Source organism: Alosa sapidissima, chromosome 20, assembly GCF_018492685.1.
Source record: "Alosa sapidissima isolate fAloSap1 chromosome 20, fAloSap1.pri, whole genome shotgun sequence".
Lineage (NCBI taxonomy): Eukaryota > Metazoa > Chordata > Actinopteri > Clupeiformes > Clupeidae > Alosa > Alosa sapidissima.
The window spans coordinates 19,567,722-19,591,022 of NC_055976.1; the positions used below are offsets into that span (position 1 = coordinate 19,567,722).

General features: G+C 44.0%; 1 protein-coding gene across 1 annotated transcript in view; it reads right to left on the reverse strand.

Moving 5' to 3' along the window:
- Positions 1-23,301, reverse strand: part of ntrk3b (neurotrophic tyrosine kinase, receptor, type 3b) — a 159,312-nt gene that overhangs the window by 93,330 nt on the left and 42,681 nt on the right. Inside the window, 1 exon segment of the mRNA XM_042074272.1 lies at positions 6,613-6,681. Coding sequence (XP_041930206.1) covers positions 6,613-6,681 — 69 coding nt within the window.

Consider the following 23,301-nt stretch of genomic DNA (forward strand, 5'->3'; position numbering starts at 1 on the left):
GAACTGTTTCTAATGATGGCGAGACATTATATGTATTTCTTCTTCTTCTTCTTCTTCTTCTTCTTCTTCTTCTTCTTCTTCTTCTTCTTTTTTGTCTTCTGATAGTCAAACCAGCCTTTTATGGCATTTAAGGTTTCATTTCAAAAGGGTAACTCAATGTTTTAAAAGCACTTTCATAAAGCAGCAAATCTTGTCAAATATTCATGACAAAAGAGAAAATGAGATCAAACTCCCTCTGGGCCCCAGCAATCCATTACATTTGGTGTCTTAATTAGGCAAAGGAAATTACTTGGACGTCTGTAACGCCACAGAAATGCAATTGGGCTCAGTCATACGGAGGCTTTTGTTTTGACACTTTGAACAAATTGGTGGCAATGCACATTATACAAAAGATTAAAAACACTGTGGTGTGATTTCTCAAAAAAAAAAAAAAACTGTTTGTAGTCTAGTGTTAATTTCGTCAGACGAGACGAGAGGAAATATGTTCGTCAACGACCTTTTTTTTCATGACTAAGACGAGACGATGACGAGACGGCAGTAATGTCCTGAAACACTGACTAAGACTATCTTAAGATGAATTATTGTTGACAAAAAAAGACGAGACTAAAATGTTTTGCATGAAATAAGAACTAAGATAAAATCTCTTCATTTTCGTCTACAAAATGAGAAGACAGAATATCTAGCTGTTACGTTTTCAAAATATTCCGAATGAGTTCATACGCAACAGCTTTCCTGTAGGCTAGTCTACGTGCTGTTGCTGCAACCCTGTGGCTGCAACACGAAACTACATGGAACAAGAACACTGGAGATTTCTGCCAGAGTTAACCAACTAACTACCTAAGCTTTATGCCACAATGCTACATACCCAGAAGTTGAAGCTTCTCTCATACAAATTAACATCCACCAGAATGTCCATACGAAAATGTTCATCATGTAATGTCAACTATTTAACCAGTTAGACTGATGATGCAAAGTTTGCTAGCAAGTAAGCTAATATGGAAAGTTCGCTAGCAAGTTAGCTATGGCTAAGATGGAGAGTCTGTTTGGGGAATGTGTTGTGTTTGGGCGCATATCGCCACCTAGCGAGGCGGAGTAAAACATTAATACTTTGGTCTACGACAGTGTTTCTCAAACTTTTTCAGTTTCAGGACCACTTAACTAACCCTAGCTAAAAAAAAAAAAAAGATTAGACCTACTTCAACAGTAGCCTATAATTAGTCTACACTATAGGCCTACTCACTGAACCACCTTGCTTATTGTCTTTGCACTTTGCTTATTGTGTGGATTCATACTGTATGATTTAAACTGGCATATCTTACATAGACAGTGTTGCAGAACTGTTTTTACATACAAGTTGGTTCAATATTGCAAACAACTCATCTATATTATATTTTACCACGTCTGCTCGCGGACCACTTGGGATAGCTTGCGGACCACCAGTGATTCCCGGACCACACTTTGAGAAACACTGGTCTACGAATATGACAGTGGTCCAGTCAAATCTTTTACTGTCTATGGTCAAATCCCAGCCGAGCTATAACTGTAGCTCGACTTACCTGTGCATGTAAACATACTGACTGACAAAAAATCTGAATGAGTAATTATAACAGACGAGTAGCCCTGTGGACACACAATACTGTTGGAAAATTGAGATGTGTGAAACACTATTTGACTCAAATGGTAATCAGAAATAATTTGTTATAAAAAAAGACTAAAATGTGTTGACTAAAACTGACTAAGACTAAGATACCTTTAGTTTTCTTTTGACTAAAACTAGACTAAAATGACGAGACTTTTAGTCGACTAAAACTTGACTAACAAAAATGATATTTGAATGACTAAATATGACAAAGACTAAAAAGGACATTTCGTCACAAGACTAAGACTAAGACTAAATTAAAAATAGGTGACAAAATTAACACTATTGTAGTCCGCCAATTACATCAAAATCACATTACGATAGATAACACTTTTAAAAGCACACACACACACTAGACCATGCAAGAAATTACACAAACAATTTGCACTAATTACTTCTAGGCTTTTTCCCTCCACACAAAAACAATCACAAGAGCAAGTAGTGGTGATAGTGTTATATGTTTACATTCATTTAGCATTAATTTATTCAGGGCCCCTTACTAAACATTCAGCGCCCTATCTAGACAATCTGAAACGTCTGGTCAGAGGCACAAGGTTTAAAGACATTTAAGGCGTGTCCAGTCCACATTCACTAATTTAATGGCGTGAATTTGTGATCAAACATTGGGTGCTGGGTGCAAAAAGGGTTGTTCTTGTGTTTTTTAATCAGTCATGGGTGTGTTTTGGGTGTAACATCCTTTAAACCAACGAGAATGACATTCAACGCATCTGAAGGAATCTGCTTGCACAATTCCACTAGTAGGCTCCTTGCTTTACTAAAACCTGTGTGTGACTAGCAGAGTATAGCCTACACACATTCTGCACTCGCCTATTATTTGAACTTATAGACAAAGTGAAACAAACTTCATCGTGGTTTCATAGTCAATGGCAAAATGGTTCTACAGTTATTTACTTTCACTATTGACTGACAAGGGGTTACAATTGAAAACGTAGCCTGACAAAAGCAACACTTATACAACACTTATGCTGTAGAGGAGTTGTTTGGGATTGGTTGCTAAGGGCGGCTTACATCTCATGACAGTGTATCTTCAGCTGTGCTTTATATATGCCTTTCGCCACAGACCAGGTTTTTCTTGGTCAGTGGTGATTTTTAGAGGGTGTAAATTCACCCTAGGCCCATTCACACCAAGAACGATAACAATAACTATAAACAAATATCATTGTTGTTAATATGAATGACGACGCTCACACATACACTATAACGATAACGACATGAATAACGATATTGTTGGGGATCACTTTCAGAGCGATTTTCAGAATGATAAAAAGCAAATAGCCAATCATAACCCATCGAATTTTAACCGTCACATTCATTAACACAAGGAGAGACTTTGTTCATCGTTGTTCAGTGTGAACGCTTTTATCGTTATGGTTACAGTTATTGTTATCGTTCTTGGTGTGAATAGGCCTTAAGATAGCGATTTTTGGATCATGCGCCAGACCACACCATATGTCGTTGCCACACCAGGGTGCAAGGTTTAATCAAATCGGAGCGTATGGCGAAAAATGCTGGGTGCACGATAGGGCCCTCATGCTACATGGCCAAGGAGACCTTAGGTAACGTAACAACAAATACTACTACAATAAATACTTCTACCATTTAGAAGTTCAAGTACAAGCCAACAGTGCAGAAAGATAGTTGTAAAAGGAGAAGGATGGTTAGTGAATATTTTTGTTATGGATGGAGGGAGTGTTGATGTTATTGTTGTGAGTATGTTATTGTTGTTGCCAATGGCGATGTTGTGGTTGTTGTTGTTGTTATGTTGATAGTATTGTGAATGGTGTTGTGGTTGATGAATATGGTTATGTTGTTATTGTTGTTGCTTGTGCTGATGCTGTTTTGTTATTATTTGTGCTGTTGGTGTTGCCATTAGTGTTGTTGGTGTTGTTGTTGTTGATTGATTGATTGATTGACAATAAAGCCACAGGGCTTATTTCCATTGTGGTCCTTAAAATGTGTGCATTTGTGGGGTGTACTACGAATCTCGATTAGTGGGTTAGCCAGGTATGTTGCGCTCAAAGCCAGGCTATGCTGTGACACGAAAGTGGATCTGTTTTAGTGTCGTTATATCACCATGGTATCTTATGCTGTCAACCAAACCTGGTCGGGAGGAGGTTATGTGCTAAGTTATAGCTCAAATCGTGTAATCTACCCCCCACTGACCAATCAATTGTCTTCTCACGTGTAGGATTCTGTCATATATCTTACAGGTGGAACTCTGCCTCTACTAACATTTTGGATCTCGAATGTGCTTTAATAGTGCTGTGCGTGCAAATATCCCACTATGGACGTGCATACCATACAACAACTGATGACAATTGATTTATTTGATGTTAAAGGTTAGACACAAAAAATGACCGCAGTGTAGATTAAGCTATCGCTCATGAATGCGGAAGTAATTGTTTTTAAATAGAGGCGGTCTTGTGCATCTCCACGTTACACGATTGGCCGGCTTTGTCAAGCTTCGATATGTCTACATAGCCTAGATATCTCTAACGTGCTTCGTAGTATACCCCACAGGTGGTGTGTGTCAGTGTTTGCAAGTGTAGGCAAATGGTGAAGGCATATGTTTTAAAGTGAATGTAATTATGTTGGCGGATATAATAAAAATAATATTAGTAATAATATAATAATAATAATAATAATAATAATAATAATAATAATAATATAATTATATCCACAAACATAATTACAATCATATTATATAATAATATAATATGTTGGTGATAGTGGTCCTGGGGGGGTATTCCATCAACCTCGCTAAAGGCCAAACCTGGCTTATTTCGATAAGTCTCGCTAATTTTAGTGAGAATTCCGTTCCATTAATAAGGTTAACGTGAATCCCAGCTTGGTAACCATGGGAATCTATGCCACAGAACTAACCTGCTACGTAGCAGGTTAACTTTCAAGCTAAATTAAGCTGTGTTGCAAAAAAAAACAATCAGTCGGAAAACGAGTGCAAAAAGATGGTTCCGTCAACCTGTGGTTTCATCACCTATAGCCTACAACTTCTAAAATAGAACATCCGACAGTAAGAATCCGACCAAGCATGGATTTACACATTCACTACCTCCAAAGAATGTATGAAGATTATACGATTAAACATGTTTTAACTTCACATGCGTGTGGTTCTAGGAATCGTGCTACTCTGCGTCACTTACGTTCGGTGGTGGTGTAACGTGCAGCGAGACGGTATAGGAAAGGAATTACATTCTTGCGTGTTCGCAGGTTCGCTTCCCATACGAAGTAAGGCTACATTGTTTATCACCTTGATAATGGCATTTTTAGTTATAATCTTTGATGAAAGACATGTCTACTGCTGATAAAGGGTCATGCACATTTGGCTGTTCAGTGACAAATTGCCAGTGGGCTATATTATATCTGATGCAAGCCAAAGGATAATTATTCTGTAGCCTAGGCAGCTAATAATTAACTGCTTCATGTGTCGACGATTGTTCATGAATGTCAAATCAACTGTGTGCTACACAGATCAAAAACTAGGCATAAATTGAAATGAAAGCCATTGCATTTCAGATAATTTTATTTCAAACACTTTGGGACTTATGGGAGACAATAGGCTATTATGTTGATACTAATTTATTTTATGACCACCTAGACAATAATTTGGAGTGAACTCTTTTAATATAAGAACGTAGGCTATAGATAGTTTTGAATATATGGCAAAGTTGTTTTTGAGTTTATACTATTTATTCATTCACTCGTTTTGTTCAAGCATAGACTGTTGGCTAGTCTATGTGTTCAAGAGTGAAGCCAATCAAACTCGCAATTGATTTCAAACCATTAGCATTGTTGTTTTAAATGTAGGCTATGCTTTTAATTATTCTCCAATTTCTGTAGGCAATCTATTTTTTTCTCTCGATGTTAAATTCGATGAAAATCCTGTAGATGGCGCTTGCCTATCAAACAGAAATCATCTAGTATTGTCTTAATTTTACGACATATATCGTATTTTCGTCAATCTACTGTTTTGGTCTACTTTTCTACCTCGTGCACGAGCAGAGATGTAGCTGAACTAAACCTCGCTTGAATAAACGAGGCCAAGATGTCGCTAACTTGAGTTAATGGAACGGCTTCAGCGCTCTTAAGCGCCGCCTTCATTAGCGAGGTTGATGAAATACCCCCCAGGTGGTGCTGTTATTTGTACTGTTGGTGATAGTGGTGCAGGTGGAGTTGTTATTTGTGCTCTTATTGTTGGTGTTGTTGGTGATGTTGTTGTTGTTGTTTAGCCTGGCTAGCGCCACCACTTCTCAATGAGACGTGGTCTGGGAACCAAACGTTAATTTTCTCGTATTTGAAAAAAATGCCCAGATCTGTTTATTGGGTGCCACGGATGTCTATCAAATGTGTCTGTGCATAGCTCATCATCGTCTTGCTTTCCCCATTGTTCTATGATTGGTCCCCTATCTCAGGCGAAAATTTGCTCCATGGTCTCCAGGCTGCCTTAGCAGCATGAATCAAATCGCGCGCAAGGCAGCATGGGAACACCCAGGCTAGTTGTTGTTGGTGATAGTGGTGCAATAGTGCTGTTATTTGTGCTGTTGGTGATAGTGGTGCAGGTGGTGCTGTTATTTGTACTGTTGGTGATAGTGGTGCAGGTGGAGTTGTTATTTGTGCTCTTATTGTTGGTGTTGTTGGTGATGTTGTTGTTGTTGGTGATAGTGGTGCAATAGTGCTGTTATTTGTGCTGTTGGTGATAGTGGTGCAGGTGGAGTTGTTATTTTAACTGTTGATGTTAGTGCTGCTTGTGATGTTGTTGTTGGTGGTGATAGTGGTGGTGGTGTTATTTGTGCTGTTGGTGATAGTGGTGCAGGTGGAGTTGTTATTTTAACTGTTGATGTTAGTGCTGCTTGTGATATTGTTGTTGGTGGTGATAGTGGTGGTGGTGTTATTTGTGCTACTGTTGTTGTTGGTGTGGCTGTTCTGTCACTTACAGTTCGATGAGTTGCAGGCTCTGGAAGAGCTGCCAGGAGAGGGTGGACAAGGGGTTCTTCGACAGGTTGCTGTGGAGACAGAGAGAAACAGAGACAGAGGGGGGTTCATCAGACTCCAGCAGGAAGTGGGGGTAGGAGCGTCATGGGGGGGGCGGGGGGCTATTAAGGGGAACAGAATTGGGTGGGGGTGGATGGAGGGGGGCAGCTGCACAGAGATCTGCTCTCTCTACTGACCTGACAGTGCTTTGAGGCCAACTCAAGCGTCTATCAGTCACAACCTAACCCAATAGGGCACATATCATTGGGAAGTAAATGAGCTAATAGATAAGTAACCAGAGCAGAAATGGGGATATGGAGAAATCTCGGAAAGTTTTTTTTTTCTGGGTCCACTGCTGTTCTAAAAGGCAGGAAATTGAATCGGGGACGAGTTTGCGTCGTAGGAAATGATTTGCGTTGGCGAGGCTGTTGGTGGGAGTCGAGTGGACCGCTCGGGGCTTGGAGGATCCAGATGGATCTCACATCTCTGCAGACATGACTAAGAGACACTGGTGCTGGGATAACATCTGACAGGAGCCAAACACACACACATCACACACACACAAGTAGGCCACACACACACACACACACTCTCTCACTCACAGACACACAGACCCCCCCCCCCACACACACACACACACACACCGCCTTCAGCGCTGCCCAAAACATGCAATAAATAAAAAGAGCCGCGTGGAGCCCAGATCACATTAGTGGCCTTGCCTTGATGGATGGCACTGATCCGAATTGAATGGCTACATGGTGTGCTGTCACTCGCAACTGGTGGGGGAGGGTGTCTGTCAGTGTGACTCTGTCTCTGTCGGGATAATTCCGGTCATTTCGGTGGTGGGCTAAAAGCGCAGACACCCGCAGCGGTAAAGAGGGACGTGTGGCACCTCCACCGCCACTGTCGGCGGGTCTCTCATTACGTAACGCCGTGCTGTACCAGACACCCTTCTGGCTGAATTACGCTCATTGTCCTGATTACGCCCCCTCGTCTTCCTCTCGGCGCGGCGAGGGTAACGGCGCATGAGAAAGCCCCGGAATTGGTGACTCGATAATGAGTATTGATCCGTGCACACAAGGGTTGTCACGGGACGGAAGGGAGAAATTGGCATAAATTACAACAGGGTGTGTGTTTGTCTTTGCCAGCGTGCGTGTGTTTGCATTAGTGTGTTGGAGTGTGTGTGTGTGTGTGTGTGTGTGTGTGTCCAGTTCATCCTCGGGGTCCTCCACAGGGTGTGTGACGGATCTAACAAGTGCTGCTTTCTGCTTCTCAAGCCCATCACCATGGCAACACAGAGCCTTTTGTGCCCCTGCGATGGATGCAGTAGGAGGAGTTTATTTGTCTCTTTCTCTCTTTCCCTCTGTCTTTCTTTTTCTCTTCCCCCTCTCTCTCTCTCTCTCTCTCTCTCTCTCTCTCTCTCTCTCTCTCTCTCTCTCTCTTTTCTCTCCTTTTCTCACCCCCTCCTCTACCCCTTCTTTCTTTCATACTTTCTTTCTTTCTACCTGTCTTTATGTCTACCTCTTTTGCGTGTTCTCTCTTTTTCTCACCTTTTCTTATGTCACACAGTTTTCACTCAGTCCTTGCTGATTTCTGTCACATCCAAATTGTGTGTGTGTGTGTGTGTGTGTGTGTGTGTGTGTGTGTGTGTGTGTGTGTGTGTGTGTGTGTGTGTGTGTGTGTGTGTCTGTGTGTGTGTGTTTGTGTGTGTGGGTGGGTGGATGGGGGTTCACAGAGTGGTTTTCCTTCCTGAAGTATCACCACAGCAGATTCCTCCATCTTAGTGAGCGTGTGTGTGTGTGTGTGTGTGTGTGTCCTTTACGATCCACGGGAGATTAATTTGATGTCTCCGGAGGGAGCGCGTTTAGAAATACTGTTTCGAAAAATAAAACAGCCTTTGACGGAGTGCAGCGGAAAGAAAGGTGACCCCTGTGCGCCTCCTTCACAGCATCAGTGAAAAAGGACAAAAAGATGCAAGTGCATAAACAAGATCCTATGTGCTCGTCCTTGGCTTCATGAACACGTGGAGGACCTTAACCTTTGGGAGTGTGGACGAGAATATAAAGTTACTGATAACCTTGACTGTGTTCTTCTCCAACATCGCAGTCTTTGGACTGCATGTGTGTGTGTGTGTGTGTGTGTGTGTGTGCGCAAATGTGTGTGTGTGTGACTGTGAACATGTGTACTGTGTGTGCCAGAGGCTGTATTTGTGGTGTATGTGTGTGTGTGTGTGTGAGAGAGAGAGAGAGAGAGAGAGAGAGAGAGAGAGAGATGAGGCAGACAGAGAACAAGGGGTGGGCAGCTTACAGACGGGGGCACAGGGATTTCAACCTCAAAGACATGAGGGAGGGAGGGATGTAGGGGGGAGAGAGGGATAGAGAGGGTGTTAGAGGGAAAGACAGGGGGATACAGATGGGGGAGGGAGGGGTACAGAGAGATAGAGAGAGGGGGTAGGTTGAGAAGAGAGCAGAGAGCGAGAGAGAGGGAGGAATCAGTGGGAGAGCAAGGGAAGGATGGAGAGAGAAGAAGGGACTGAGAGAGAGGGAGAGCTGGAGAGAAAGGGAAAGAGAGAGATTGGAAGAGGGAAAGGGAGAGAGGGACTAAGAGTAGAAACAGAGTGGGATTGAGAAAGGAACATACAGAAGGAAAGAGGAAATTGTGAAATAGAGAGATAGTGAGAGAGAAAAAGGGAAGATAGGGAGAAGGAGGGAGAGAGAGGGATGAAAGAAGAAAACATGGAGAGAGAGGGGGAGATGGAAAGAGAGAAGATACAGGGAGATAGAGGGAGGGAGGGATATGAAGGAGAGAGAGGGATGAATGGGGGGAGTGAGATGAATGGAGAGAATGAGATAGAGGGGGATATGCATCCTTAAAAGGACGTGAAGAGTGACTCTGGCCTCAGTAGCAGGAAGTGTTGTGTGTTAAAGGTCAGTGTTCACTAGCAGTGTCAAACCCCCTCTGCCCAAAGAGTGTGTGTGTGTGTGTGTGTGTGTGTGTGTGTGTGTGTGTGTGTGTGTATGTGTGTGTGTGTGTGTGTGTGTGTGTGTGTGTGTGTGTGTGTGTGTGTGTGTGTGTGTGAAGGAAGGAGGCTGGATGCCCACGTGAATAAATAAACAAGCCATCAAGCTCACACACACAGGCAAGTGATTATTCAGAATGGGAAAATTAATGGCGTATAAAATCAGTTTGAGAACCAACAGGTCATCAGATTTCGTATAGGGTCTTTGAGGACAAAGATGTTCTTTATTCAATGTTGGGACAAAATAATTCACAGCACGAAGCTGGTTTAATGAGCCGTACAATTTCACCCTACATAAATCTACGGAAACCTGCAAAATATTCTTCCATCTGTCTGTTTTTGCTTTACTGATTCTTTGATCGGTATATATTGTTCCCTATGGCGCTTTCCAGTTTTCACATGTACCTCGTGCTAGTTTTACTGTAATAACACCCCCCCCCCCCCCCCCCCACTACACTCGTTCACCACGGACTTACAAGTTCCCATTTATTATATAAGTTATACAATGTTGCGTTATTAAAGCCCATGGACGTGTGAGGCAATGGAAGAATAAATCAAAAGAGAAAATAAAAACAAGTCATAAAATATACAAAATACTAACCTCTCACTCCTTTACAGGCACCATTGTTAGACTCTAGCTTTATAAAGGCTTTAAAAATCAATCATTTATATTTATACTTTATTTTGTTTTTTATTATATTCATAATAATTATATATAATAATTTTCAATCCTTTGTTTCCATTCACTTTTGTTTGTCTACAACTCCTGAGAACAACGTACTGTAGGTCTCTGCTATAGAGTTCCTGGCTCAGGAAGAGTGTGTGAGAACACACTCACACTCACACGCACACACACACACACACACACACACACACACACACACACACACACTGGGACTCACATACTTTACACACCCTGCTAAATCTGCTAAAAGAAGACCAACCGCAGAGTGCTGCACCGCCAAAGAAAAAGAACAAGAAAAAAAAATCACACCTTAAAACAGATGCCAAGCAGGACCTATTTTTAAAACTGAGAGAAATAAATAATTCTATGCATACAAAATCCAAAAAGAACAGCTAGAGCTTCTATACTTCGCTCCATTGGATTTTCATTTAAAAACATTGCTCATACATTTCATCCACTCCCACCAATTTGAATCTAAATGACTCGGCTGTATCACTTTCAAATATTGACAAAGCTGACAAATCAATAGATGTATTAATTTAGCAGAGGAGGGGGGGACCATAATTATGATGCTATTAATCAGGACCCTTGTTTCTGGTGAAGGTTAACTGGCAGGTGAAGGAGTTAAGTGAGAGCAGTGCATGATGGGTCATTTATTTCCCAGGCTCGAGGGCCAGGGGGTGGGGGGGCTTTGCCTACGGAATGGTGTTTAATCACGACGGTCCATGGGAAGCTGAGCTCCGGCTCGCACTCTGCTAATTAGAGCTCATCCGCAGCAGCATCGGAGCCGAGGGCCAGACGGGAATGCCGAGGAGCGGAGGGGGAGAGGGGGAGCGAGGGAAGGAGAGAGAGAGAGAGAGAGAGAGAGAGAGAGAGAGAGAGAGAGAGAGAGGGGGGGAGCGAAGAGGGAGGAGGAGGAGGAAATGCTTTGATCTGCACTGAAATATATGATTAACTGCAGCCTGCTTTCTAAATGCGCCCGGTTAAGCACTGCCTGTTAGTTAGTCGTGCATGCATGCAGACTTCTCAGCTCAGCAGAGCTGGGCCATAGGTGTGCCAGATCTGGCCTGGGAGTAAACAAACATACTCCAGATCGTGGCCAGTCTGATGCCACTGGGGAATCCAAATGTGGGGATGAAACAGAAATAAAAATGTTTAAAAAAAATCTGAGCTAAGACTGCTTATTTTGAAACCTCGAGAGTCTGATCAGGCTGTTGTTTATGTTGCGAGACAGCCCGGTGTCGAGTTTTATTGGCCATCGCAAACCTGCAATTCTTTTTAATCAGGCGTGAAATTATCTGATTGAGGACAGTTGGTGCTGGAGTGAACCAGAAGCATCTTCATGCCGCGTCGCTGTGACTCTGACGGGACATCAAAGACAAGAGATTAACGTGAAGCAGATCCATCGCAGCACAGGCAAATAATTGCCTCTGCTTTGCCATATTGATTCCACGACAATAAGGCAGAGCAGCACACGTGTTTGTCAATTATTTTATTATTGATCCATATTGAATGTCCATTGCGGTTTCAATGGGTAATTTAACCTGGAGAAACTTGCAGACTAGGGGTGGGCGATATGGACAAAAAATAATATCTCGATATTTTTTGTGATTTTGACGATAACGATAATTAGTTGATATCCTTTAAAAGAAATTTGTAAAAGTCTGAGTTACTTTACAGCTCATTATTTATGAATAGCATCAATACAATACTAACCAATAACCTAACCTGTGACTTTTTAACCAAATCAACCAATGCATTGTCACTCTATGACATATTTCCAATTCTGCCCCCACTTGTGTGTGTGGCAATGACATGGTCTAGCCAGCTACATTAGAGAAGATGAATAGGCCTGCCAGTTTCCCAAGAGAAAGTCTGAAGCTGAAGTTCCCTTCAAAAACCTTTACTTAGGATTCATTGTAAAACTAAGCAGACCAACAGAGTACATCTCAGTTATTTCCTTCAAGGTTTTGTTTAAAAGCAATCATGTAGGCTAACATTCCAAGTTACAGAATAGAAACTAATGTGTTAGCTTATGGCTAATGCATATGAGAAATCCCATAGAGATGCTAACGTTAGCATAACATCTATTTAGAGCGAACTTCAGACCATTTACAAAAGGGTTAGGCCTACATGAGAAGAGTTCTTTGTTTACAACTGACTATTAAAATACTCAAAGGCTAATGTTTTCTCTCCATATAATACCATGTAGGAAAAAACGTGACTCATCAATGCTGAACAGAAGTAGCCGGCACAAAATCCCAAGTAGCCTACCTCTCCCTGCACAAAATAAACATTAGGCGTGCGTGTGACAACGTGGACCCACTAGTGATCACGTGACACTTGCTCTGCTGCAGCCAGGGGCTTTTCCCACATAGGATTTAGTAAATGTATGGGGTTTCAATGCGTGATTTCAAGTGTAATTTAAATACTCGATAATGTCAATTTGAACATCGTTAAAACAACAATCACGATATTATCGCAGACGATATATATCGCCCACCCCTACTGCAGACTTTGATCATCACGTAGACAGTGTCACAGCCGTAACATTCCGCCCAATGCAGAATTAATCCCCGTCTGTATGCTAATCGCCATGGCAATAAATTTGTGCCGCGCTCCACAGGAAGCCCTTACGGTCCGTTAAACGACTTTGCTAAAAGCATCTCTGGAGTCTTTGCTGGCGTGTTTGAGCTCCTCTTAGAGGACCCGTGGTGACGCACAGAGAGCTGCCATCATCATCTCTGTTTGTTCTGTTTACCGTCATGCCGGAGGCAACACCAGCGATCGCCATGACTTCCTCCCGATGTGACATGTCACTCACGTGTAGCTTCATAATTCATGTTCCTGACATATAGCTCCTTCAAAAGAAAGAGGATGGAAGAACGAACGCAGATGCAGAGCGTTTCCTGGCACCTCGCGTTGGCTTTCTAGAAGGTGGAGACATGCAGCGCTTTGGCTGTAAATATAAATTTAGGCGCATTTATTTATGAGGCCTATTTGTGTGATCACTGTGAATTATTGTACCTCAGATTATAGTTTCCCACATTCAACAGCTCTAGAGAAAAAAAAAATTCCCAGATCCTTAAACGGTTATAAATCTGCACAGTCGACTAAACACATAACCACTGAAAAAGCATTACTGTTTAAAATCATGAGGACAACGAGAAACAATGTTTTATGATGAAGTATTCATGGATTTAGTCCCCATAAAACTTGAAAAAAAAATAAAAAATGAAACATTCAAACATTATCTTATATGCAGCATCCTTTAAATCCCCACATCCAAAACATCACACAATATCCGTTCTCATTGTTAACATATTGAATACCGGTATATAGGTGAAGGTGATTCCAATCCTGCACACAAGGATTATCTCTGCTTCTTTTGAGAAATCTTGTGTGTAGGACTGTGTGAAGGTGCTCTAAGCGATGCCATGCATTTTTTAGGCTAAAACATTTTATCACTTACTGCAAACATCACCTAACCAACCGCTAGCTGTCTGTGTCCTGAATACACTGTAAAAAAATGCGATCTCTGTGGACAGCCCAGGCTCCAAAAACGGCAACAAAAACAACCTGGGCACACCTAGCCCATAAAAACATAACAAACTGTTCCAGCAAATCACAGACGAGATGCACGTTTAGGAGAGTTTCAATTGCACGGGAGCAGCACGGGAGGGAGGGGGAGGAAGTAGCGAGCTAGCTCTCTGTTTTGTTTGAAAGTCAACAGAAGTGACGTTACCCAGCATCACTTAGAGCACCTTTAATAGTTGGATTGGAAATATCTGATTTATAAGCATTGCAGCACCTCAGGACTTTTTTATAATGAAGGTGAAATCATGTGACTGACTACCTTACGAGGGACTAATGAGTGCCTCAAAAAAGCCTCTTCTGCAGATGTGCACGGGTCTTGCCTGAGAGTCAGGGAACAGAGGTGATGCAACTGTGTGATAATGAATGCGCATGACTTTGCCAGAGCTCTCCTCTGCACTGCTGCTTGTCTGCAGCTGTATAGTAGGTCAAAGTAATCCCTTAGCAAATGCTAATACCACTCCCTTACGGGCGAGAGCAGGAGGATGATTCTCTCTCTGTTAAATAGAAACACTGCAGGCGAAGATTTCACAAAGTGACTGAGCAAGAAGAAGCAAAGTGACCTATTAATTAAAAAAACAAAAAAAAACTAAGTGTCAGTTCCCATGACATTTGTTCTACTCTAACTCTCAATTCCCACCATTTGTTTCTTTTTTTCTTTCCTGTCAACTCGTGTCGCGCAAGACTGCTCTTTCCTCCCCAACGGCAAAATCTCACAATCAAATTTCCATCTCGTGCCTCTGTACTTCTGCCTCAGTGTATCAAAGAGAAGATGGCATCTACTGTTTTTTTGTGTCTTATTGGTGTCTGTGACATTGGAAACAGCAGCATCCCAGCTCATCACCGATATATATCCTCCCCAGAGCATAATCTCCCAGAGATGGAAGTCCTCGTTTTGACAGCCACTTTTTTTTGTAGCAAGTCACATGAGCCAATCTGCATGCAAGTGCGGCTCCTAGACGAGTGAGGCGTTGGTGGCATGCTAATATGCTAGGATGCTGTATACACAGAGCAATGGGAGCGTAATGCTGGCACTGTGCTCCTATGCTGGCCTAGTGTGAGTTTCTGAGTAGCATATAGCGTGATGCTAGGGTGCTCCTTTAATAGACTGGTGTGAACTATACACAAGTATGTAGCGTGACGCTAGTGTGCTCCTGTTCTAGACTGGTGTAAGCTATATACAATATGTAGCGTGATGCTAGTGCTGCTGTGCTAGTGTGGTGTGAGTGCATAGTTGTGTGTAGCATGCTCGTGTTATGTTGCTGTGCTGGTCTGGTGTGAGTGCGTAGCTGTGTGTAGAGTGATGATGTTGTGTTCTGGTGGTAGCCTGCGAAGCTGTGTGTAGCGTGATGGTGTTGTGCTCATGTGCTAGCATGACGTGAGTGCGTAGTTGTGTGTAGTGTGTTGGTGTTGTGTTATGTAGTTGTGTGTAGTGCGATGGTGTTGTCTTATTGTGCTAGCCTGCGTAGCTGTGTGTAGCGTGATGGTGTTGTGCTCATGTGCTAGCATGACGTGAGTGCGTAGCTATGTGTAGCGTGATGGTGTTGTGTTCATGTGCTAGCATGGCATGAGTTTGAACTGTGTGTAGTGCGATGGCGTTGTGTTCTTGTGCTAGCATCGCATGAGTGTGTAATTTTGTGTAGTGTGATGGTGTTGGGTTCATGTGCATGGCATGAGTGCGTAGTTGTGTGTAGTGTGTTGGTGTTGTGTTATGTACCTGGTGTGAGTGCGTAGTTGTGTGTAGCGTGATGGTGTTGTGTTCCTGTGCTAGCATGGCGTGAATGCGTAGTTGTGTGTAGCGTGATGGTGTTGTGTTCCTGTGCTAGCATGGCGCTAGTGCGTAGTTGTGTGTAGCGTGATGGTGTTGTTTCCCTTGTGTGAGTACGTAGTTGTGTGTAGCGTGATGGTGTTGTGTTCCTGTGCTAGCATGGCGCTAGTGCGTAGTTGTGTGTAGCGTGATGGTGTTGTGTTCCTGTGCTAGCATGGCGAGTGCGTAGTTGTGTGTAGCGTGATGGTGTTGTGTTCCTGTGCTAGCATGGCGTGAGTGCGTAGTTGTGTGTAGCGTGATGGTGCTGCTGCATGTGGATGATGAAAAAGGAAGGCAGAGGGTCATGCTTTCAGATGCCACCCCAGCGGGGGAGATGCCAATTTCACTCCCTTCTGACCCAGCACAAATGAGGATAAATCAACTCCAGACATGAACAGTCTGGCAGCCCTCAGCCAGCAGAAGAGAGGGAGGGAGAGAGAGAGAGAGAGAGAGATGGAGGTAGTAGGTGGAGAGAGAGAAAGAGAAAAAAGAGCCTAAGGAAAGAAAAGCAATGGAGAGAGTGAGAACAGGGAGGCAATGAAGAGAGAGAGAGAAAAGAGAGAGACATAAAAGGGAACAAACAGAGGGGAGGTAGAGGGAGAGAGAGGGAGAATAAGCAACAGGGTGAAAAAGAAAAAGAGAGAGAGAGAGGAAAGGGCAGTGATAGAGAGAGACTGAGAGAAAGAGAGGGAGAAAGAGAGATGGAGAGCATTGGATGCACCACCAGTCGTTCTCTCTCTTCAGGGGTTTTGGCTCCGATGCTTTCGCCCGCATCTCCCCAATTACACCTGACGACCCCCGCCTCCCCATCATCGCCCATCTCCACGGCAACAAGGCTCCATCCCAAAACTCTCCCTCTCTCTACCTGATGCTGACCATTTACCTGTAAATCCCGTAAAAAAAACAGCACCAAAGAGCAAAAGCTGAGCGGTAAATCTGCGTGGGCAAGTAGATAAATAATAAATGACTGAGGCAGGGAGCGAGAGAGGAGGTGCAAGAGAGAAGAGGAGAGGATGAGAGCGGTTCTGTTCGCTTGGGCGTCTTCCCAGAGACGGAGGCGCAAGACGGCCTTAATGAACAACGTGAAAGCTGTCAGGATGCCCACAGCTGGCCCTGTGCCAACCCCCCCCCCCCCCCCCATTCCCCTCCCCCCTGGAGCAGTGCGAGGTTGGCACACGCGCCGCATGGCCCAGCCCTGCCACCTGGGCGCGGCATCTTGAGCTGGTTTGATGAGATTTCCCGAGCAGCGCGAGAAGGGCAGATGGCACCGATAACTGGCACATGGGTCAGGTCGCATTTGGCGCGTCGCCCTGGACGCCCCACGGAAACGCAAACGGTGCGGCGCCACCTTGGCGCTGCCAGGTTCGGGACGAGCGCTTAAGTCACCCCCAGTCCAGCATGCCTAGAGACGCTTCTCTGGACATAAGCAACACTGGACCAGAGGAAGGAGGGAGGGAGGGAGGGTGGGAGGGTAACTACAGCAGTTCACAGGTCTAAATGGAGGAAAGAAGTCGACTAAAAGGTGCTTAAGATGTGCAGCTGATAGTGTTGGCTGCCTTCTTCGTCCCCTGTGTTTGTGAGTGTTCCAGGTGGAGCTGTGCTGTATAATAATATCACAGGCATCTCTGGACGATGCTGAGGCTACACACTGCAGCTCCAAAGGTGGGATCAGATGATACTACTCTCCCATGATTGAACACCCAACCAGCTTTCTCGTCAGAGTTGCTTTATTTAGACTATAATTACTGTGACATCTTTTTAGCTACCTGAATTATCACTGGTGCTCCTTCTGTTTCTTTTAAATCAGACTCCGAATGATTGGCCTCAGAAAAGTGTTGTATACAAAAATATAAAAGTTGATACGGATCCTAACTTTTTTGTTAAGGGGACACAGATTATGCTGTCACTGTGCACCTCTAATAGATGTGGAGGAAATTAAGTCAGGTTAAAAATATTATCTTAATCAAAACAAGACAAGATTTGTGCCAGAAATATTCACAATACTATGTGGCTTCTGTTTGTTTATTTTCTGTCTTATTCGCGCAGCAGCTTTTTCCAGATGGATTATTATTTACTGTGCTTACATGTACATGCCACGTATGAAGTTGGCTTTGTGGAATATGTTTAAAACGCTGTTGTCAGTGGTCGCACTGCAGCCACAGCAGAGTGCGGTACCTAAGCAGAGTGACAAGCAGGGATGCTGCGGGCGAGACGGAAGAGTCGACTCCAGCTCCAGCTCCAGCTCAAGCGGAGGCCGGCCGAGACCAGCGACAGCAGCTGTGGGGTTCCTGGGGCATCCGCAATTTATCATGTCAAAAACCTCCACAAGCAAGGGAAAAAAAAAAAGAAAAAAAACGGTGGGAAAAAATGAAAAATGTGCCGAGCGTGTAAAGGTGCAGTGAACCAGCAAAAACAACCAGCGCTCTCTAGAAAATCCCCACTCACTGTCTCTCTCTCTCTCTCTCTCTCTCTCTCTCTCTCTCTCTCACACACACACACACACACACACATTCACATTCACACACACACACACACACCCACACACACACACACTTTCTCTGCCAGCTCCAGTCGTTCACTCATAGGGCTTTTAACTTATGTTTACAGCACTTTAGCGCTGCGCCCCTTATGGATGCAGATGTGGCACTTGAGCACATGGCGCCCGTAGCACTTAGCTCCAAAGTCAGATCGGTTACATGGGATCCGCGCGTGTGTGTTTTAAGATCGCCGCGGTCCGGCTGCGTTCGCAGGGCAGCCAGAAGGAGGAAGGGCATAATGTTGCTGGCGACACGGCAACCACTTCCACTGATAGCAGACCTAATGAGGCTTCGCGCTCGGAGATTTCACAAGGCCGAGCCGACGATCGAGTGAAGGAGCAAGAGAGCGAATGAGTAGCGTGCCAAAATCTCTCCCCCGTCTCCTGATATTACAGAGTTTAACGTTCACCCCCCCCCCACTCACCACCCTTCTTACTTTAACTTGGTCTAGTTTTAATTAGATCATTACCACAAGCGATTTAATTAACATCACGAGCCGAGCGGCTTGCATTAAGTCCGCACCTGGACGTTTTGGTCGGCTATCAAACCGCCAGCTCCGGGATTGGTTTTTCAAGGACAAGCTTTTTTCCGCAGTGAGACATCACTTGGACTGCGAATCTTGTGCTCGGCGTCCGAGTCCCGGAGATGGGGCTGATATTCAGTGTCCGTATGTCTCCTGAGTCAGGGCTCATTATGAATGAATAGAAAGGCAGCTCTCTGTAGTGGAAGCCAATTCAAAAGATATACTGGAGGGGGGACTGTTATGGGAGCGAGAGAGAACGATGTGCAAATGGCGCTTACTGAAAATTGATTTTCATGCACACACACACACACACACACACACACACGCGTCGGCAGCCTTTGCTCTGCATGCATAACCTACTCATGGACAGTTATGCAACAGAAGTGGCCCACATCTGGCTGAGTTCTGGCTGTAATCTGGCCCAGATGTGGGTGGAGCTCCTGCCGCTGATCAGGGACCTTTAAACGCCAACAGACAAAGAGACTCCTGAAATGGCCTTCAAGGCCATCAGAAACAACAAGCGACCCAACAGCACACCAAGCTGCAGGTTTACAGTCGTGACATGCGTGACACACCTGTTGCGTCACACGATGAGCTTCTCCTTCAGACAACGTTAGATGCTCAGTCATCTGAGTTATATGCTGAGGAAGCTCCGCTCACAACAGAAGAAGAAATAGAGGAGAAAGGAGAAATCCAGCGAGTTTTCGCATAGATCTCCGTTTCTCGAGGTCACCGAGTACTGTCGGTACGGACAAAAAAAACGACCCAGCTTTACCCAGCTCTAGTTGCTAGTTTCAACAGCTAAAGTGAACAGGCAGCTACAGCTCTACACTCTGGGGCATGAATATGGGGGCTCATGGACATGCCCCCTGAGTTTTTTTTTGTACCGACAGTACTCGGTGAGCTCGAGAAACGAAGATTTATGTGAAAAATCTGCGGATTTCTCCTTTAAGCAGAACACACTAACCCAGTCAGAGACCATGTTGATGCATGTCCACACTACGTGAGTGTGTACGCGCATGTGTGTAGGCGTACAGTATGTGTGCTTATGTGAGTATACAGGTGTGTTTCAGCACCTGTAGTATATGTGAGGCTTCTATGCGGTCCAAACACCCATGGGAACAAGAGGTGAGTGGGTTTCCCACTCTTAATCTTCGTTCAGCAGATGTCTGTAAAAGCAGAGACTCCTTTTTGGCTGACTGGCAGCCTTGTGCGTGTGTGAGTGTGTGTGTGTGTGTATGTGTCTGTGTGTCTGTGTGTGTCTCTAGAGGGTCAGGGCCTGAGCAGGCTACTGTCTGTCAGACCAGATGTTCTGAGCGTCAGGGTCACCGGGGCAACCCAACCCCTCCAGGATGAGGATCTGTGTCAATCTGAGAGTGTGTGTATGTGTGTGTGTGCATCTATGTGTGTGTGTGTGTGTATGTGTTCATCTGTGTGTGTGTGTGTGTGTGTGTGTGTGAATGTGTGTGTGTGTCTGTCTGTGTGTGTGGGTGTGTGTGTGTCTGTCTGTGTGTGTGCTTATATGTGTGTGGGCCTGTACTAAAACACCAGGATGGTGATGTGCTCCCATCACACAGTGCAGAACAAGGCCTCCTCTGACTGCGCCTGCACTAGACAGGCATTTCTTAAGTTAGTCAGGTACAACTAACTAATCATACAGTGTCCGCCTCGTTTAGTACCTTGTGTTTATGTAACAGATGCTGCCTTATACAGCACTGACAACGACATGGAGAAACCCCTGCAGTAGGTACTCAACCATTTATCAATTGACTTTTCTTCAGTCCATACAACACTGTTGTTCCTAATCAAAAACAGTTCATACAACACTACTGTTCCTAATCAAAAACAGTTCATACAACACTATTGTCCCTAATCAAAAACAGTTCATACAACACTATTGTTCCTAATTAAAAACAGTTTGGGAAAATATTCCTCTGGGGTTTCTGATATCATTTGCTTTTGAAGAGAAAGTTAAAAGGGTTCAACCACCCCACTGAGTTACATTATTTTCATTTTTCCAATGTTACGGTATTAAGCACATCTTAATACACTCTCATGTATGAGGAATATAACACTATTGAAATGCATTGTGTTATAAACCTAATGAGACTTTCAACATGGTGTCATGCTGAACAAAATAACTAACAAACTAAAACTTTCTATACATGTCAAAGTCCACATCTTAAAAGTTTAACGTTTCCATAGGTTACTTGGTTCTCTAACAAAAAGTGTGATTTCCTCAAGGAATTTTGTAGAATAAATACATACAGTACTACCTATACCTTAAAGGAGTACCGGAATGTTGAGAAATGAACGTTCTAAAGAATATCTGGGTTCATTGAATTCAACATAGAATTTTAGAACCTTCAATTGTTGCGGAACTTTCAACGTTCAACAGAACGTTCAAAAACCTACACCTTTAAGGGTTAAAACTATATCCATGTTACTGTGATTTGCTTCCCTATTCTGCAGTAGGTGAAACGAGAGGAGAAAGTGCTTCAGAGAGGGCAGCCATCTTGTCCCGCGCCCCTGTGCGCTCCTGTGAGCAGTGCAAGCTGTTCCCTGCTGAACTGAGATCTATTTAGGGCGGCTCATCTTAATGACAGGAGAAGGCAAGTAGGACGATTCCCTGAACTTGGTCCTGCTCTCGGTTCAACTGGAGGGTGGCCTGCACGACGCTCCCTTTAGAGCAGCTATTGATCCAAGCGGGGTATCATACAGCCTGACACTGGCTCCCCTGAGAAAGAGGAGAAAGACAGAGAGAGAGAGAGAGAGAGAGGAAAGATAAGAGGAGAGAGAGAGAGAGGAAAGATAAGAGGAGAGAGGAGAAAGAAAGATGAAGACAGAAAGAGAGGGAATGAAAGAGAGCAAAAAAGAAAAGACCGGAGAAGAGGAATGTAGGGATAGAGAGAAAGAGAGAGAAGTGAGAGCTGGAGAAACAGAAGATGAAAGAGGAAGAGGAGAAAAGAAAGAGAGAGAGAGAAGGAGAGAGAGAAGTGTCTGTTTTGGACTCGTCACCCAGGCGATGGCCATTAGCCTCCTGCCCTGGCCCTGCTTGAGAGCAGAGGTATGTGTCATAACACATTGGAATCTTCACAAGACACACACAAACACACACTCTACAGACAGACACACCTACACATACACACAGAATTACACTCGCTGAACAATACACACACACACATTCTCTCTCTCTCTCTCTCTCTCTCTCTCTCACACACACACACACACACACACACACAGACACACATACAAATTTAAGCTCTCATGCACACACACAACCCCAGAGTACTGTGTGCATTAAAGGAGACTCTCTCTCTGTCTGAGGCTATAAAAAGCCTCCTCTCGATGTGAGCAGAATGTGAATCAGCATCTCAGATGTATTTTGTAAGGGTCTCCCTGCAGTTACACAATTATATGCGCCTGTACTCAAAGAAACACGGCTCAAATGTGAAGATACTCCATGTCTGTGTGATGTCCGTATGGAACACATCATTTAGAATGACTCACACAGAAGATCTGAAGAAGAAGGAGGACAATTCTGCTATATGAAACTCTAGTACTACAGCTAAACTACAAGCTGGAGGTCAAGACATACTGTGGAACTGTAGCTGTGGATGTACCCTACAGTGGGCCTGAGGGAAATGCAATTTCAATCCCTATATGCCTTGTACTTACAGCAGATATATTGTATTGTATTGTTTATTTATTGTTTGTTTATATTGTATTGTCCTCCATCCTTCCTTTACCCTCTATTACCTATATGGATATTTTATAAGTTCTAAGGTTAGATCTGTTACTCATAAATTGTTTATACACTGTTATGTATTACTGCTTTGGCAATGCAAATGCCCTTTTTGTCATGCCAATAAAGCACCATTGAATTGAATTGAATTGAAGAATTAACTATAACAGTGTTTTGATCCACACAACTAGCATACGTACCACACCACTGCACTATTGGTCTAACCGCAAAGCGCAAATAGCGTAAATTTGCTATTTGACCATGTGATGGTCAGATAAAGCTTTCGGTGTTGCTTTTCACGTCCCGTTAAGCTCTAGTTCCATTAGACAGCTGTTGTTTGTCCAGTCGTTGGTCCTTCTCCGTCCCCTCTCTGGGCTCTTAGCTACAGTATGTCAACTACTGTGTCAGAGGGTGACATTAGCTAAAGTGTACAGTAAGTGTTGAGACAGCTCTGTTTGCAGCAGTATATGGAGGCGAGGGTGTGAGAAGCATCCCACGGACAGCCAATCATCCTTGCCGTGGTAACGGGTTCACCGGTGACGTCAGGCCCGCTCGATGAGCAGGTGGCTCTGTAGGAGTCGCCATCACCAACGGGACCAAACAACCTTTCCTCCTGCCGAGCAACCACAGCTCCTTCAGCAGTGGTGCGCGCGCGCACACACACACACACACACACACACACACACACAGGGCATTGCAGTGTGAACATGCTCCAATCTCACCCCTCTTGAGAATAGTGTTA